Genomic DNA, 19,808 nt, shown 5'->3' on the forward strand with positions numbered 1-19,808 from the left:
TATATTTGCACTGTTTTGAATTTTGCTTTTGTTTGCAAGATTGTGACACACCTTAAAGATAATACCCTTAGAGACAATCATATGACTCTTCTTCTGGATTTAAACATTTTGTGATAGCAACACTTGATAGCGCATACCTGCGGCTCGCTATATCGTGAAGAGAATTTCATTACCGACCCCGAGCAGAAAGACAGCTTGTCTAGACGGACACCTCCGTGGTGTCTTCTCCCGAATTAGTGTATGAAATACTTAGCAGATGTCGCGCGGAGGAGATAGAGGTGGGAGACACCAGACACCCATTGACACATGTACTACTGGTTTCCACTTTGGCACCTCGGGGCTTTGAAAGCGGCCTGCTGGTGGAGGAATGTCAAAACACGCACAGTCAATAACAAGAATTCATCAAACCCACGCTGATGGTGGAATGCTGCAAGTCAAACACAGTGAGGAAGCCCTGGGAGGCTCTGATAACACGGCTCCCTCACAAGGCCCTGAAGGATATATCTCCTCGCCACGATACCTTCCCAGCCACCACATGTGTTCTTAATAAGCAGGGCTTTCCCACAGGCCCGTCCTGGCCCAGGCGGAGCCGTGCTGGAACTATGGCTGGGACAACGACGGCGGGCTTTGAAAAGGAGCCCTCGAGTGACATACGAAAAAAAGCCAACATGCAAGTGTTTTTTTTTTCCGTTGCAGGCTCAGAGCTGGGTGGATCTGGAGGGACTGCAGCAAAACAGCAGCTACACCGTGGAGCTGCAGGCCGTCACGTACTGGGGGCAGGTGCGACTGAAGAGCTCCAAGGCTTCTCTCCACTTCAGCACCAGCCAGAATAATGAGTCAGGTAAACACTGACACTTTTTGAAGAAATACCTTTTGATGAAATATCTCAAAGTCTATCGGACGGATTGGCATAACGGCTTGTGTCGACATTCGTGGTCCCCAGAGGATGAATCCAGGTGACTTTGGTGATGACTTTTCCTGTAGCACCACCATGAGGTCGATTTATTTGGCTTTTGAAGGAAATCGAAACTGATAAACAATGTGGTAAAGACATTCGTGTTCCTCTTAGGATGAATTATAATCCCACAATCTTTCATCTTGCACCATCATTAGATCAAAATGTCACTTTGTCTCCTTTATGACCAAATCCCTGCCAAACTAATGCTATCACACCCTCCTCAGCTGTGCTTGGTGTTTTGTGCAAATGCCCTATTATAAATAATATAATTATATCATCATTGTAAACCTGCTAGCATGGCTGCAGACTTGTTTTACTGTATAGTTACTATTTGGCCAAATCACTAAGGGTCCACTGTGACACAGCCAAGGTTATCTGGGGGAGTAGGTGCAATTACAAGTCACAGGGTTAAGCAGTATCTGGAATAAGAAGGAGCTGGATGGAGCTGCATTTCTGTGATTACAGTTCCATATGGGATTCGGCTGAATCAATCCAGCCGAATCCAATTTTCTTTTTGTTTGTTTGTTTGTCTTCTTGAGATATGAATTTTCCTAAATCACTGAAAGCCTTCAGGCAAACAATCTTTATGCGAATTGCAAAAAAAAAAAAAAAAAAAAAAAGGTGCACTGACAGCACATCTGCATCCATTTGAAGCTCCTGCGTGTTTAGGAATCGCAGCGCAAGCAAGTGTGTACGATTTAAGCATGTTTGGCTCGAGAGGGAATTGAACCTCTAACCTTGGCAGTGTTACGCGGTACTGCGTGTACCCGTCAAGTTACACCACATTTATGCATAGAGAACGTTTTGTAAGTGCTGCGATATTACAAAGAAATAATTGTGTGTTTCTGTTACCATGCTGGAGAGTTTGCCACAACACAGTCACTGTCTTAGCTACGGCAGCAAATATTTCTCCTTTCTCTTTCCCAGCAAAATCAGTGCTCAAGTCAAAGAAGGAGGAGATATCCCCTCTTGGTTCGACCTTGGCCAAACGCCCCTCTGGCCCTCTCGAGGTGGGCACGCCCTTCTACCAGGATGGCCAGCTACAGGTCCGTGTCTACTGGAAGAACCGGGGAGGTAGGCACTCCACTGTATTGATTTACAGCTTTGTTCCAATCTAATTAGCACCCCATTACGCCCATCAATCACTTTGACTCATGCGCACCATGATTAAGTGTTACTGAAACGATTTTTTTTTATAAATGTGGTATCAGATGGTGTAAAATCAATGAAATAAATGCAACAATGCGTCATTATAAGAGCGATGTGAGACTAGTGGTGCAAACCTGCGCACGGACTGGAAGACCGGAGCCACCGTTTAGTAACGAGAACAATAAACACACGGAGCCAGAGCCGTGCGATGGGATTTATTGACAGCTGTATTTAATAGATACCTCGCCCTCGCGCTAGAGTTGGAGCGCTCCATTTTTGCTTTACAAGACCTGATGTCATCGGGAACAAGAAGTGGTCGCGGGGTTTTTCGCAGCACCGCGAGGGGTTAAAGCCTATAGGAATGCCCGTCCCAGCGGCGTCCGTTTCGCCTGCCCGTACCAGAGTGGAAATATAGAAACCTTGAAAGCCGTGCTCTCAGGGTAACCTGTCAAGTCCCATTCGCTGGTCTATGTTATGTTACTAATATATGTCATCGCCTAAGCCAAACTCCACATCTTAGAGTCAAGAATGCAAACCCTGGCTGAAGGAGAGGCCTGGTGAGACACCAACTGCTGAATCAGAGTGAGAGAGAGAGAAAAGGGGGGAAGATAGAGTTGGCGTGGAGCTTTTAGCGAGGTTGGCCTGCACTCGGAGAGCTGAGTGACGCTGACGGGGATCAAGTGTGGCTTGGGAATCACAGTGTTGCAGCGCTGAGTTAATCCTGGTCCAGCTCCTTTTTCTTTTTTCTTCTTGCCTCTTGTGTGCAGTGCCGGTCCCGCAGCATGCGTGTGCCACCGCCACTCATTAGTCTGAGGGATGACCCTGGCTTTCAATCTGACAACCTGGGTTCCACTACTGTAAATATACAGGCGGCGCAGATGGTCTGGAGAGTCCTGGTCTCTGGACATCTGGTTTATGTGACAGAGAGACGGGACAGGTTAACCGAAACCACGATTAAACTCTCGCTCATTGTCTCCGTGATCCAAAGCAGCCCGGGCCCTCTGGGCCGCCTCCAGCAGACGGAGTAGAAACCGTACCGTACGCCAGCTCAGATAGTGTATCGCCGTCTGACAATAGACAGCAGTCCGGCCGGTGGCGGCGCTTCTGAGGCTCGCCATTCCTGCCGAGGCTCTGTCCTTCTACCTGATTTCCATGTCCCATTCCTTGTTTTACATACCGCTTCCCCTCCATGTCAGACCCAGCTATGCATATCTTGTTTATTTTTTTTTCTCGATTTCCCCGGGTTCCCTGTAATTCCTCTCTTCTGCTTCCAAAGAGCTCAGGGGCTCCACGTGCCAGATCTGTGTCTAAGCCTTCAAAGGGGCCCTTTTATCTCCCCACTACAACCCGGGCCCCCGCCGAGGGGCGAACATAGCATAACTCAATTATTAATCGGAGAAGTATTTCACATATCCAGGCAACACAGTGGAATGAATAATAAATCCTGTAACATAAGATGAGGGTTGATGGGCAGATAAACACCGCTGATGAGCTTCTGTACAGTAATGAAGGGGATGGGAGCTACCGTGTCCCGGCGTGACCACGGCCGCTTCTCCGCTGATGAGCATGCAAATCCTCGGAGTTGAAGTTAGTTCGGGGTTTTTGGGGGAATAGAGCCTTCAGCAGACAAAAGGAAGGGTTTGGCTGCTGGGAAATCGTGTTCCTAAAGGAATACGGGGATTAATGAGGAAGCGATTTCCTTTTTTTTTAGTTTCAGAGGCAAGTTATCGTGATCATCAATTATGGAAATAGTGATCTCAGATCTCAGATAGGAGGTGTTATTTGAGAGATAGCCATCAGTTAATCGTCTCGGCCTGTTGGATTGTCTTCTGATATCTGATTAATGTTTAACGATGTACACTAAGGTACAAATATAACAGTTATCTAAGGCTACTGTATTACATTTCAGAGGTAGAGGGACAGTTGTTCCTTTTACTCAACTGTATTTATTTGACCACCATATTCATTAAATGCTGTTCATTGAGGTCAGTTTGGAGTTCAGTGTCACTAAAGGATTATGTTGATCATTAATTGGTTGTAGAACATAATGAGAAATGCTCATTAAGAGCCCGTTTTCTCGGCCAACCGTCCGATATAAAGAGAAAAGCAGTGAATCACAAGAATTAGATATCGATTCATTCATTGCATATTGGTGTGGATTTTCTGTTAAAACATGAATCACTTTGACAATAGTAATTAATACGATGATGCAATACTGTAACATCAACGAGGTCGCTCTTAAAGTACTTTTATGTCTAATACATTTTGCTCACGCATTCATAGATTGCTCTTTATTGCTCACATAAAGTTGTTTCTTTGCTGTGTTTTGTGACATTTTCTCCTTCCATCCTTTCCCTATTTTCCTTCAGACCCCGCCGTGAGTCGCTACCATGTCCAGTGGATGCCGGAGTACTGCAGCCACAACGAGACCCGAGGACCGGAGAAATCCGTCACGCAGGTGAGTCCTTCCAAACACCTTCCAGAATACGGGTGAAAGAGTGCAGAGCGGAGATCAGCAGCTCTGTGCTATGCAGAGCACGTGCCTAACCTTTTGTCCGACGCTTAGAAAGGACAACTCCTGCTAAGGAAAACAACTCCGGCGAGTGAACCTGAAGCCCTGTTGCGTTGGATTTGCACCGGACAAATCACTGGCTGTTGTTTTGAATATTGTGAGTCATCCGTGTGGTCAGGCATGTGGTGTGTTGGCCAATAAAATGCATTGACTTAAACAGTGTTTCCCGGAACGGGGGGATCATTCACCTCCAACAGCCCCAGCCACGCATTCTGCATGGGGCTTTCTTGTGGTGTGCAGGGCTTGGGTGAGTCCGGGGGTGAGGGAGGTGGGGGTTAACTGCTTGGTTCGGGGCTGATACAGGATGGCAGAGGCCTGGAAATCAACACATTCTTTGGGGACTGGCGCTCTGGTTGCTAGGAAATATACATCCATTTTCTATAGATCGCTGGGAAGGATTCCAGACTTGTGCTTTTATGTGAGCCCAGCGCCTCGTTCCCTTTTAATCAAAGCTGTTTCATATCAGAGAGAATATACGCACACCCACTCTCACGGGACCGCCTATTAATGTAGAACCTCTTTATTACAAATTCAAGGTCTGAATCCATGAGTCAGCAGGATTTTTTTTTTTGTTTCCTCGAATGAAATGAGAAGGTTTTCACCGTTAAGATCAATAGATGATTAAAGTTTGAACTCTGAGTGTTAAAAAAACTGCAGCACAGAATTAATTAACAGAGATTTACAGGTCGTTCTCTTTTAAGAGAAACGCACATAAATCCACTTTGGGTTGCTGCTTCTTAATTAAGTCGTGTTTATGCCACATGTGGAAGCTATAGAAAATCATTTATATTGCAAGTTGAATAGGAGGATAGTGGTCTAACCCCGACCATGTGAGCGTTCAAAGTGGTGCCGTAATGTGGGGCATGTTCCGGAGGCCCGAGCGGGAATGTGATCTGCCCCGGTGCTGTGTATTTAATTATCTCTGAAGCTCCATGGGACCTGACCTGGGTGACATGTCAAAGTCATCAGGGCTGAATAATGTGTTTCTTGGCTCAGGAGAACTACATCAACCTCCCCGGCCTGCTGTTCTCCTGCAAGTACAAAGTCACCGTTCACATGCTGAAGTCCAAGAGACGCTCCAAGGACGAGAGCACCACCTTCCTCACGCCGTCCTGCGCCACCATCCGCAGCAAGACTCATAAACACATCCCCTGCCCGGGGGAAGGAGGTGAGTAGTCAGCTGTTATAGCCATATTAGCTTAGCTTAGCATAAAGAGTGGAAACGAGAGCTAGCGTGACTCTGTCCAAGGGAAACAAAATCAGCTTAAAAGTAAAGCTCCACAGTAACAGACACAAGAGGAGTATCAGCTAACTCTTGGTGAGAAAGCACATTTCCCTTCACGTCAAACTGTTTGTTGAATATCAAGACCCTGACTGAGTCCGCCTCGCTCCTCGCAGCTCCAGGGGTTCCAAAGGTTTTGGCTAAGCCGGAGAACCTGACGGCCTCGTTCTCCATCATCGAGGGAAACATCACCGGCAACTTCCTGTGGCGCGTCTCCAGGGTGGCGCCGCATCAGCGAATCACGGGCTTCCAAGTCACCTGGGCCGAGATCACTACGGAAAGCCGGCAAAACAGCCTGCCCAACAGCATCATCTCCCAGTCTCAGATCCTGCCTCCAGTAAGTCTGTTTTCATTAAAGCGGGATGGATGGTTTTTCTTTTCTTTCTTCCTGCCGTACAGTGAAGGCTGTTTTCAAGTGCTGCAGATTGAATACGTTTCCACATCCCGGGGACCCTGCTGTCATATATACTCTGTAAATTGTCGCTTATAGTCGGAAGGTGGGCTCTATTTTCGGCATTTCATTTCACAGCATCTGTCAGAGGTGAGGGTGATTTGAGGATAACAGTGTTGTGGCCTCTTTGCATGGAGCTGGTGATAAGCGGTGGTATGTAGACAGGCGCAGGGGGAGATCTGAGGAAGTGTTGTGTCCTGGTGGAAGTTCTCCTCCTCTACGTTTTTTTCATCTGCCTTCACGTCTTTCCTCTTTCATCCTCCGTGAGAGCTCCGAAAAAGCAGCTCTTTGACATAATCTGCTCCATCAACAACACGTTCCGCCTATCTGCACCTCCCAGCCTCTGGAGCTCGTCTATAAATAAAACCACCCACCGCACACTTTATCAAGCTCGCAGCAAGAAAAAAAAAACAAACAAAAAAACGGAGAGACAGCAGGGTCTTATGAAGACAAAGTCTTTGTTTTCATCTGTTGTGCAAAGACGGCTCCGCGAGCCAATAACTCCCCTGGTTTTAAGGCCCATTCACATTCGTGTCAGATTCAAAGGCATGCTCTGTTGTATTTCAACTGATTGCGTGTGTCTTCTGCTGCTCTCCTCTCTCGCTTGGCAGGATCATAACTTGCTGGTCGTGTCCAACCTGCGGCCCTCCACCTACTACAGACTGGAGGTGCAGGTCATCACAACCGGAGGGGAGGGTCCCGCCACCGTCAAAACCTTCCAGACCCCCAACATATTACCAGTCATTCAACACCGTAAGTACCACATCGTTGACGCTGCATCGTGCCAACTGTTTTATTCTGTTTCTGTTGGGTTTCATTCATCGCTTAGCAAGAGTTAGATAAGAAGATTGCTTTGCATCTTTGCAATGACTATATGGCTAAGCCAGCAGCCGGCTACTTTAGCACAAAGAGGAGGGAAAACAGCAGGAAACGGCTAGCCTGGCTCCATCCTACGATAACAAAAATCCACCTACCTGCAGCTCTCGAGCTCATTAATTAACACACTGCCTGGCAGCTGCTCAAAGCCGAGAAGTAGTGCGCCACAAATAATCATTCACCAGAAAGCAAATAAACATAGTTTCCAAAATGTCAAACTATTAATATCAAAAGGGAAAGAAATAAGAGGGGGTATTAATCTTACATGCGGGGTTTCCAGAAACCTGAATAACTCTTCATGAATAACTCTTAATGAATAACATGAATCAATAAATGCCGTATCAACTTTATAAGGGGATCGTATGTCAGTGTTTCCAGCTTGCTCCAAAAGTTGCCAAAGAAATCAGCACTTTTAATAAAGGTTTTGTGCTCCGACACACTTAACGCTGGGTGTTTTGCTCAGCAAGCGAAGATGATGTAAAAAAAAAAAGTATTCATGGCCTAGATAAGAGGTTGAAACCGTGTTTTAACAACAGCGAGGAGTAAAACAAGCATGTTTATACCGCAATCTGAATCTGTGACGGATATCTGATAATGTGTGTTCTTCTAGGGCCCAGACTCCGGCAGCACCACTCCCACCACCAGAAGCCGTCAGTAGAGAGGCACTGAGCTGCAGGTCGAGGCGAACCCCAGTCCGGGAGAAGTCCCAGTGGCTCTCTGATCCTGTCTGTCAGAGAAGGAATGTGTGGAACCAAACAGCGCACCAGACCATGAACTGACCCCCCCACCCCCCAAACCCCCACCCCCACTGCTCGTGTAACATGGGTCCATCTTCTCCAGGCTCCACAAACACATCACCTCCCTTGACTGATACACGTCAGCGGACGGGTCGGTCTGTACAGTGACATTTATACTGCAAGGTCTCATATTCTGCGTTGGTTAGTACACACCCCCCCCCCCCCCCCCCCCCCAACTCACCACTCCAGTAAGTTATGATATTACAGGAAACAAGATATTGACAACATTTCAATCCAATCGGTTGGTCAATACATGGTCAAGCCATTAGGTCATACAGAAAAACAATATTTGAAGATGGTTGAACATGGATGGTAAGAAAACGCCAAACAATAGTTTTATTTCATGACAAAAGGAAAAAGTAGAAATGCATCTATTTATTTTGTGTTACCCTTAAAGAGGCGCTTAGGCATACAGTCAGTACTGATGGATAATGTAACGAAAGTCATTGTTGTCTAACCCAGAATATCTCGCATAGTATGTTGCATGTAGTACATTTGATTTTTTTTTTTTTTAACTGTAAATGAATTACCTGCTTCAAATTGAAAGCTCGTAATGGTTTTGCATGACAACCGTTAGCATTCTGTTGGCATGAAATGACGTCCTGTGTTACCTCTTTTCAATATGTTAGCAATATTTCATTAACAGATTAACAAATAATTATATTGGGAGTAATACGTAATGTTTATTAATGAAATTATAACTTGTGTGGAAATGATGAATTGTACATGTTCTTGGCTGTAGAAATATTTGTCGTGGAACAGTCAGTGAATGTCTATATTTATTTATGTGTGTATTACAAAGTTCGGTTTGGATGTGTGTGAATGTGTATGTTTCGTGTGTTCTAGTCTCACGTTTTTGAAACCCGGCAAAAAAAACAACCTTGTAAAGACATTTTGTAAAAATGGAATTGTAAATACAGTCTTATGTTACATGTTATTTTTCCATGGTAGAAACTGTACAAAATGCTAAGTAATAAAATAATCCTTAACCAGTTCCTTTTGCTGTTTGTTTAATTGAAGCTGCTGCGAGCAATAACTACACATGCTCAACTATTTGGCAGCTAGTGTTGCTTATTTTGGCCGTAAAAATCATCGCGGCCCCCGACTCCGAGCACAGCACAGTCAGTGATCGGTCCGGGAGCGTGAGACACGCGCTCTGCAAGTCCAAATAAACAGGTCAGCTACAGCTGAACGGCCCAAGCAGAGGTCGGGCGACCTCCGGCAGAATGCCCTGCTTCTCAGAGCACTCGTGTGTTTGAAAAGCATTAAATCCCTCCTCTGCTCAGCAGCCGTTTGCCCTCGTGAAATGAAAAGTGGAAATGTTTACAAGAAGAAAAAAAAAAAGCTTATATAGACTGCATGTGTGGAGAGGATGATTTTTTTGTGTTTAAAACCACAAGTTGAGACTTTTTTTTGCAATCTGAAGACTGGAGGGTGTCATTTGTATCTGTATATTCTTGTTAATGGTATAATATCAGTTTTTACATTACACGTACACTGTGTAAGTATCTGCTCCTTGCAAATCCGATTTCAGTTCATGTTGCAGATACTGTTTGAGCAGAGACTTGCATTCATTCATCCGCCACAGGAGTGAGAGCTGTTGTCAAAAACGGTCTCGCATCGTGCTAACGAACATCAGGATCCTCAGCGGTTGTGCATTCGGAGCCTTCAGGCCGCTGCATCTGCCAAACCTCCCATTTTAGACTTCAAAACAAACCGACGTTTGAGTTTTTGTTCTAATGACAACATGCAGGGTATGGATGGATTTCATTTCTATTCTCTCGTGGATTAAAAAGAGGAAAACAGAATGAAGACTCAAATCGATTATATATGTAAAAAGTAAATGTCAAATTTAATCCAATCCAACAGAAATGGACACAGAGGGGAAAACAAATCCAAACAATTAACTGTTGTTTTTAATTATACTCAACTGTTCCAATTGGTGGTGTTTGAGGTTTGGAGTTTTTGTTCTTTACCCCCTAGGCTTTGTGTAATTCTAATTTACCTTAGATACACTTAAGGGAAGTGCGTGACCCAAAATAAACAAAAATCATTCCAGTGCACTGTGAGCGGAGGCCGAGTTTCCTTCTCTGCTGTTGGAGGTTAATCAGTGTCAATTCAAATATGTCAGTGTTAAATAAAAAGTAAAGACATCATGCACTGCATTGATGGTGTCTGTGCTTTCATAGGATGTTTAAATCCAGATGTTTCGGTCTGTTTTCTCTTCGCCGCTTTCCACAGCGAGCGACAAATTATTCCCAAGCCCTTGTTTTCACACACTCGGCCTCTTCAGTCAGTCAATGCTTTGCCGCTCACTTCTCAGGGATGTTGTTTATGTACAGTTCTATTATGTCACAGGAGATTAGTTCCTCTTGGTCTGTGCACGCTAATCCCTCCCTCTCCCTCTCTCTCCTTTCCCCCTCTAGGAGCCGGGCCCAGTGTTTAGCCGAGGCTCCTTTCTGTGCGAGCCAGCCCAGCCCCTCTCCCTTTCAGCCTGTCACAGCCCCTCTCTACACACACCAAATACCATGGCCCTCAAGTGTGAAAACCTCAAAACAAAAGGGCCTCCAGCCTCTTTTGAGGCATGTTGCAAGACGTTCCAAGTCTCCGAGGACATAAAAGAAAGGGGGAAAAAAATGCAACAACTAAATAATGGGCCAGTCGTCAGTACAAAAAGCTTTGTCTCTCGTGGTACAAGGCCAGCGAGGGCTTATTCACTTTGCATGACATTACATCCTCTATTGTGAAACTCGGTGCAGAGGATATCGCTTTCCAATTTTTTCAAACACATATTTCTGCAAACAATATTATTCATTTGGCTCTTCGGATAATCCCGGTCAATTAAACATTTACCCGACTCCTGGTTGACATTAGAACTGAGAATAACACAGTGAGTCCATTCAGAGGAGCGCAACAAAGATGGGCTGTTTCTCCCACACATTTCCTGTGACCCCTTTGCACCCGTTCTGCAGATTAACATGGCAATGAGCCGTGCATTACTATTTATCAAATCTAAGCCACTTTTATGGGTCATCCTACGATAGTTCAGAGCGACTGTAACACTACCCCCTTGAAAGGGATGGGTGGAATTGAAGTTTTGATGAGAGGTATGATCCCAGCATACACTTTGAAGTATATATATAAAAAAAAACATAATAAAACGGATGGACTTTACGTTCCCATTTCGGATGACACCGATCGTAACCTGAAGGATTTGAAAGCAAAACGTTACTCTCATGTGAGTTTCAGGTCAGTGAGATCATCGAGGCATTCGCTGCAGATTACTACCACATGGAACGACATCCATTTGCGCCGGTACTCCTTCAATATGATGAGATGGAATATATTGTCTGTGAGATTGATGAAAAATAACCAGTCCCCCCCCACCCCTCCATTAGGAAAGGCAATGCTGCTTTAATGCCATGGCATGGTGAGAAATCTGACCTCGCCCCTGGGCAGTGGCATGTTTCTGGTTAGGCTCTGGTGAGTGGGACCAGGCAGGGGACACATGAAAGGATCTCCCTGTCAGGCCCCGCAAAAAAGATGTTCAGTCTAAGTCTAATGAAGACCAGAACACACGGACAGACCTGAGAACATGCCACACATTACACAGGCGCTGGCGCTACAACGCTGTTGACAAGCTTAGCATTCATCTCTTGTGCTTTACAGACCGACGAAGTGAGAAGCTCAATGCATGCTGTGATCAAAATAAAAAGCAGTCATACCGGGACACTGAAGTAAAGAAAAAAAACGCCGCCTCATCCAAAGACAGATAATACATTTGTTTTCTCTTTCATTTTAGCAAAAATTCCCTTTCTGCCTCCGTGTCTCCACAGGGAGCGTCTCCGAGTCGGGAAAAGCTTTCTTACAAGCTGTAATCAAACATAACACCATTATTTCATAGAAACAAAGTTACCGGCTCATAAGGTACACCTGTGCAATGAAATGCAGTCCGATCCGGCGGCTCCACAATCTCATAATGTTCGTTTTTGTCGACACTGTGTCACAGAGCTGCTGAGTCAGCACTTTTGTGGCGGTTGTAGTGCAGGTATATATTGGACTGCAACAGAGAGACGTGCTGTAGGAAACAACACATTAAATCACACCTGAACGTGAAAATATCAATACCACCAATGTAAAAAATACCCTTAGAAATCACATTTTAAAGGGGAGAATCAGCTTAATGCACTTATGCAAGTATGAAAAGTACTTAGTAGGGTGAATGAGCAATTTCATGTTGTTATTTATTATACATTATCATTATTATCTTATTTATCTATCATATCTTATCTTATCTTAAGTATAAAGTGTCCTAAAATTAAGAATATCCAGGTACAGTACCTCATAACTGTAAATATAGTTTCTTTCCACCCTTAATAACAGTATAATGCAGAATGACCCAACAAAACCCTCCATACTGTTGTTCAACACCTTTTGTTGCCAACCAATGTAAACATCGGGAGCTTCACAGGGAGACATGCATTCCCATTATCCAGAGCTGCAACACACTTTGTTCAAAGGACTCTCCATCCTCCTGGGGGTGGGGTCAAAGGTAAGCGAGAGGTCCTCTGTGTTTGTGTTTACTGAGAAAACGTCGCCGGAGGAGTCGTTACCCTGTTCCCTCCGTCCAAAACCAAACATCCCTCTCCACAGGAGGACAAAGTGGGGAGATCAGGCAGGAGAGTCCCATCCAGCTGGGGAATAGCTGTTTATAATCCCCTCTGATTAGTGTTAATCCCCTTAATGCTCCTTCCTGAGAAGAAACACACGTCGACCCAGGTGACCCTCTTCTGATCAATGAAGGTATGCCATCATCACGGCGGTCAATCCACTGTTAGCTGAAGCTGTTCATGATACAGTTTCTGCTGACACTTTTTAAATTGGTATCGCCGGCTTGGTGTCAGCTTTGCTTCCCTCCTCCCCGACACAACGCAGCCTCCAGGCGTGACTAGCGATGAGGGGCAACTTCTCCGTCTTGTGTTCTTTCCTCCTGTGAAGTCGGCGCTCGGGGTCGGCAGCCGGGCCTCAGAGGCGAGGCAGAGTTCACAGGTCAGCGTGTACCCAGGAGGATGGACGGCAGCGCGAGGGCAGGGCCCAGGCTCGGGGACAAGGCGAAGAGGTCAAGGGGTTGAGTTCAGACGGGATCCACACAGAGGATGTTGAAATAGATATTGTCAGGGGAGAACAGAGCTTCCGCCGCGCTCTTCCTGCGGGCCTGCCCCGCGAAAACCCTCACAGAGAACAGCAAGATTGTAAACACATCTCCCCCTCTGAACACTAATTCAAAGGTGTTAATGAGATGCCATCCAAAGTGGCTGTTACAGTGGAGGAGGAAACATTGAGGGGCATAATTTGATGTGTAAACACTCGGCTTCTGCGTGTCGAAACAAACCTGCGTGACGGGAAAAAGAGCTGTGAGAAATGGATTCTGGGGGCTGTTTAGAGATGAAAGTTGTTGGGTTTTTTTGTGCAAAAAACAAACAAATGTGATTATTATTTTGGCTGAAACTCAGTCGCACATTATAGTTCAGATATCTGTCTGAGGAATACATCGTGATTGGTTCAACCCATCCTTCTGTCTGCTGTGTTCTCTTATCATGTGGAAGGACTACAGTGGATCAACATCTGGCACACACCTCCAAAAAATATACATAATTCCTGTTTGTTTACACGTATTGCTCGCCATTAAAGCCCTGAGATAGTTTTTCAAATATAATTCTGTTATAAATCAATTGCTGTGTCCAGAGAAAATCGAAATGAGGCATGAGCTGAGAGGGGAGCGTGAAAATCGATTACGCCGTAAAAGAAAGGCTTCTAGGTGCAATTACGATGCTTTTACAAGCCACCAGAAAAAAAACACGGAACAGAAACCGACTCCAAATAAATTAGCACCAGGATAATGTAATATTTGCTTTTTATTCTGTTTGAGGACGTTGATGCAACTACATTAAAAACAAAGCCAGCACATGGCTTAACAAACCACAGTGTTTACACTGAATATGCAGTGTTTTGCCCTGTGTGTGTGTGCGTGTGTGTGTGTGCGTGTGTGTGTGTGTGCTCCAAGGCTAAGAGCTCATTTCCACCCGTGATGATCACAGGCACCATTGATTGTAATGCTGACGAGCAGGCTCGTTCTGCCCGTGGCGTACAAAAGGAATCTGGACATGTTTAAAGCACTAACTTTCATGTTTTTTATGCTGGTATGAAGTTTGAATGCTGATGTTGCGGGCAGCTGGCTCTCATTAACAGAACATGATGTCAAACAGAGGGCCTGGCTGGCGAAAGTCAAGCGCTCTCGCTCTCGGGGTCGCCGGCATCTCTCGGTGTTTGCCAGCAACGCCAGAAATATATGATATTTCAGCTTCGGTTCAAAAAATGAACGATGGCAACAGGTGTGAAAGAAATAAATCATGCAAACTTTTACACATATGAGCCTGCATAAATAACAATGATATAACTAGATGAACTGGGTCATGAGGGGTTATTAAAAGTCGTAGCTAACAGATTAATTCATGTGAATAAATCTTTTAATAATCATTAATGCTGTATGAATGAGTGAGAAACTACTTGAGAAGAAGTGGTGGAAACACAACCACTGACTGGTGCAGCAGCATGACTTATTTTGTCTTTAACTTGCCGCGCGGGCGCCCCGGTCACCTTGAGGTTACCAATCCGCCCCAATCAGGATCTGGAACGCCCCCGTGTCGTGGTATATCACATGACAATCCCCCATCTCACTCTCCCCTCCTGTCCTGCCATGTCTCTGCTGTCGCCTGTCCAAAAACAAGGCATTAAAAGACCCCAAAACAGGACTGTTGTAGTGGAATATAAGATGAACAGCTTTTTTTAAAACATTCAGCCTTCAACTCTGACCAAATGTTGATCTTATGAAAATGTTGATTAAACTAATTAATTACCGTGAAGAAACTCATTAAACCCCCTTTAAAAAAACAAAAAAACAAGTTTACCTTATCACCCAAAAACGCAGCAACAGCAACTTCCAATACTTTAATGACTTCAATTTATGACCTCAGTGATGGCTGCCCGGTCGCTGTGCCTCTAAGCATGCTGGTCTTGTTTGTCTCAGAGGGGGAGGCATGACGAGACATATCTCAGTCATCCACAAAGCATTGCAAATGATTGATAATAGACAATCTTTACAGCATTACAGAAATGAGGTGTTAAGATGGCGTTAAAGGTGGATCGGCAATTTACACACGACCCAGTCACATCGTGTTCATAAATCCCTTTTAAATGCACCGTTGCAAGTGTGCTTTTTTTTCCCAGTCTGTTTGCAGCATAAACAGTTCCGTTTGTGTCGAGGTGTTGAGTGGACCGGGAGATTTAGGTGAGCTGAGGGAACCCTGTGATTCAGTGTCAGGACAGGCCACTGTGCCCGCGCAGCCTGTAACACGTTTATGACACTCAGGAGGAGAACCAAAAGAAGAAAAAAAACATATGGTATAAATGTTAGGGAGGTTTGCACAGCATGGCTAGACGACGGATGATTTCTCTTTTTCCACACTTTGATGGTAAGTGGCTGTTAACCACGTCCCACCTTTGGGATAAATGACATTATCAGCTACTTATCTGAAGACAATCTGCTTTTCATCACAGAAACCAAAGCCTGTTTTCCAGTCTTTACTCACATCCGATGACTGCAGTGAGATTTAATATATATATTTTATTATTGTTTGATGTTGAATTTATTTACACAAATGGCTCTCGCTTACGTTGGCTCTCAGGATTTCTGAAAAACCACATTAGTGTGCTCCTGCTAAACAAACGCTCTCCTCTTTTCCACATAGAAGCAACGTACTCCTCATATTATTATGACTATCAGCCTTCTGTATCCTCACATCTGCGAATATGCGACCCTGCCAAAGAACCTCAATTCAACTCATCTCTGTGCTCATCCTCTTCTCCCGCGGTCCTTTCAAGGCGGTGAAATACTGTGCAGATGTGATTGGAAACAGCCTTCAGAATGTGAAACTAGCAATCTCTCCGACTTATGTCATTCCCGTTTTTGAAACTGACTTGTTTGAAACATCGCGGTAATTTGATTTAAATGGATCGACGGCCCGGTGAGTTACGGTCAGCGGCCCCGCCAGTGGGAGAAGAGTGTTTCTGATTTCTCCCGAGGAGAATCCTTCACCTCCCCGGCAGCTCTTTCAATATCAGGGCAGTGTCTTTCATCTGCCTCCTCCACGCGAGGCTCTTAATGCGTTGCAGATTCTTCTTCGGCTCTGACGATATTTTTTAACCGTCCTCGTTGTTCGTGGCTTTCTGGAGTTGAGTTTTCAACGAATCGTGAACTTTTCAAACAGGGTGTTTGGTAATGAATGGCTCGTACCCATACCTGTCCAAAAGTAATGCCATCTATTGATTAAAAAAAAGAAAAGAATCCTCAAAATCATAGTGGGTAAAGGTTACCTCTGATCACACTAATACAATACATATTTAATATCATTTTCCCGATGATGCAACACCTCTGAAATATGAGCCTCCGTGGATGCATATAACCTCATAAGTTGGCTGTATTTTTCAGCATCCATAAAGAAATCCACTGATCCACCCTGTCAGACTAATAACGTTAACAAAGTAAAGGAATAGTTCTACATTTTGGTTATCCGTTTGGATTGGACATTGAGGCTACTGCTAGCAGCTGATTGGCTAAGCATAAAGAATGGAAACAGGACTTTCTTGCAGGAAATTCTAAATGTATGCTAAGCTAATTGGCACATAACCCAAAGTATAACCACAACTTGTCATTCTTACACTTTTTTTTTCTATACTATACATCTTACTGGTCGTTCACCCCTTTGCTGCACTTATGTTCGTAAAACACAATCAAGCGTCTGCTCCGGGGCACGACACTTCGATGCCTGATTAACTCGACGCGTGCGACCCAAATCAAGAACAGGAAGCTGCGATATGTAAAGATAATACAAAAAGCAAACATTACATTAAGCGACCGCTGTAGCGGTTGCTGTAAAAAAAAATCCCCCTAGTAGTCCTCTGGCCTTACTGCACGATCTGTCTTTCATAGTCGACCAGAGCCGCCTGCCAAGAATAGCACTCTGACTGATGTGTCTGGCTCTTGTTAGCGGAGGATAGGTTTGTGTCAAGCGCGGCTCCTCTGTAGACTGAGCCATGTTGTTGTTGTGGTCGAGAGGGATCTGTTGTGTGCAATCGCTCACTGACAGAGATGTTGGGGCTGTTAAATGACACACTTCCCATCATCTGATCCTCTGCCACGGTGAGTCATCTTCCTTTCTCATGGCAACGGCTCAATAGAACGGTCTTTGAACAGGTGTCCAAAGTGGTTGTCTTTACATTCTCATCTCTCAAATATATATATATACAGTATATATAATATATATATATAAATCCTCCATCCCTTCCCTCTCTCTCTCACAAGCTGGCTGTATTTTGCTTTTTTCATATGAAAAGAAAATCGAGTTGGCCTCTGTGTTCAGAGAGGACCTTTGAATTTTATTCAACATACTTTAGGAGAAAATATTGAATTGAACTTTCATATTGGATTTTGTTCTGTTGCAAGAATAAGGAATTTTTTTAATTTATTTTTTTATTTTCTTGTGTTTTGATCCCTTTCAATTGACTAAAACTTCTTTTGAATATCTTCCAAGTGCAGAGTCACTGAGTACATATCCAGTGTCTTTACAAACTTGAAGGTCTAACAGCTATTGTCGGGCTGTTTTTAATTGACTCATTGTCAAGTTGCTGTATTCATGGGCATTGCCACGGGCAGACTTTCTTCTCATCAGAAGCTGCTGTTGAATATCTAAATCTCAGATCCGAAGCCAGTAATTGAATAGATAGGCTTTTGATTGATGTTTAGAGGAAGTCCCTTTCCTATTTAAATATTCATGGGTCTGTAGCCTGCAGGGTTGAGACAGGAATCCAAAGCAAACCTGTGCACAACAATAGCAGCTCAGTGTTCCCGCTGTCTGCTTTTCATTACAGTAAATACATTCTCGGTGCTACCATCCCTGCTGCATTCCTGCTCCACTGGGCTCCACCTAACAGAGGACATTTGGCCCTCTGAAGACAAGCCTAAATACATGGAATGAAAAGACAAATTTCTCATCATTTCACTGTTTTGGTAAATAAAAATCAATCAGTGTCACGGCATTGGAAAAGCATGAGTGGGTTTATATTTCTCTGGATTTGTAGCAACTGGCCGCTATGCTTCATTTTCCTGCAGATTGAAAGTGACTGTAATGCTACTTTGTTTGAAACATGCAACTCATATTACAGGTGTTGCCTTTGGCACGGCGTCTCCACTCGTAATGCACTCGCGGTCTTTCAGTCCCACCAAATACCACTCGAAATGTGTCAATCATAACATTCCTGTCACTACGACATCACAGACCGTCGTGGACTTCCCAAGTCCGCCGTGCCAAAACGATTCCAAAACCATAAAACATGTGCGAGAGTGTTGTGCGTGAGGTGGTCTGTGGCTTTTTTCACTCTTTTGGATCAAGGCCCCCAGTATGATAATACGAGAGGAATGCTTTTATGCGCCATATCAAGTGGCTTTAAGCAATTATTTTAGCCCAGCATTAGCATGTGATGACATCCAAACCATTAACAGACGCTTGAAAGCCAAACACAAGATGATCATTTTGAAAGAGATCTGTAAAAATCCAGCAGGTGTCCAGACAAAAGAAGGTGCTGATTCACTATACTGTACTATACTATACTATACCACACTATACTTTACCATACCATACTATACTATACTATATTATACTAAACTATAGGCCTACTATACCAAACTGTACTATACTATACCACACAATACTATAGGCTACTATACTATACTATAATATACTATACAACACTACACTATACCATACTATACCACACAATACTATAGGCTACTATACTATACTATACAACACTATACCATACTATACCACACTTTACTATACTTTACTAAACTATACCACACTATACTATACAACACTACACTATACTATACTCACTATACTATACTATACTAAACTATACCACACTATACTACACTATACTATACAACACTGCACTATACTATACTTACTATACTATACCATACTATACCACCCTATACTATATTTTACTATACCACACTATACTATACTATACCACACTATACTATACTATACAACACTGCACTATACTATACTTACTATACTATACCATACTATACCACACTATACTATACTTTACTATAATATACCACACTATACTATACTATATCAAACTATACCACACTATACTATACTATACTATACCAAACTATACTATACTATATTTGGGGTGGGGTTTTGCTCTCACCTCTAGCGCTAACAATGGCTACAGGATAAGTGCCGTATGAGCATCACACTCCTGCACGGGAACGGCCCGCGTGGTGCACAGTACAGAGCAGTGGTGATTAGCTAGCCACTGCTAGCTAGGAAGGGAAAGAAACACGGAGAGGCCAACAGTTTCAAAGCGGGGGGGTAATATGCACTGACATTCATTAACGGACAGCTACCAAAACACAGAACAGAGAATCTCTGATTTCAACACACGCGGAGGGAGTGTGACTTCATCCTCGGCTCAGGACGCCATAACTAGTCTTTAAATAGCAAAATAGTTGTTTGCTACTTCATTAATGTTCTGGATGTTGTACACAGCCCCTTTAAATTACAGACTTCATCCCACCTCTCAAAAAA

The 19,808-nt window shown here is 44.1% G+C and overlaps 1 protein-coding gene across 1 annotated transcript in view; it reads left to right on the top strand.

Moving 5' to 3' along the window:
• Nucleotides 1-9,079, top strand: part of anos1 (anosmin 1) — a 36,044-nt gene extending 26,965 nt beyond the window's left edge. Inside the window, exons 8-14 of the mRNA XM_084022482.1 lie at nt 697-841; nt 1,886-2,032; nt 4,477-4,565; nt 5,676-5,847; nt 6,078-6,298; nt 7,024-7,165; nt 7,899-9,079. Coding sequence (XP_083878608.1) covers nt 697-841; nt 1,886-2,032; nt 4,477-4,565; nt 5,676-5,847; nt 6,078-6,298; nt 7,024-7,165; nt 7,899-7,957 — 975 coding nt within the window. The 3' untranslated portion in view covers nt 7,958-9,079. The remainder of the gene's footprint in view (nt 1-696; nt 842-1,885; nt 2,033-4,476; nt 4,566-5,675; nt 5,848-6,077; nt 6,299-7,023; nt 7,166-7,898) is intronic.
• The last annotated feature ends 10,729 nt before the right edge of the window (nt 9,080-19,808 follow it).

This window comes from Eutrigla gurnardus (assembly GCF_963514095.1).
Source record: "Eutrigla gurnardus genome assembly, chromosome: 12".
Lineage (NCBI taxonomy): Eukaryota > Metazoa > Chordata > Actinopteri > Perciformes > Triglidae > Eutrigla > Eutrigla gurnardus.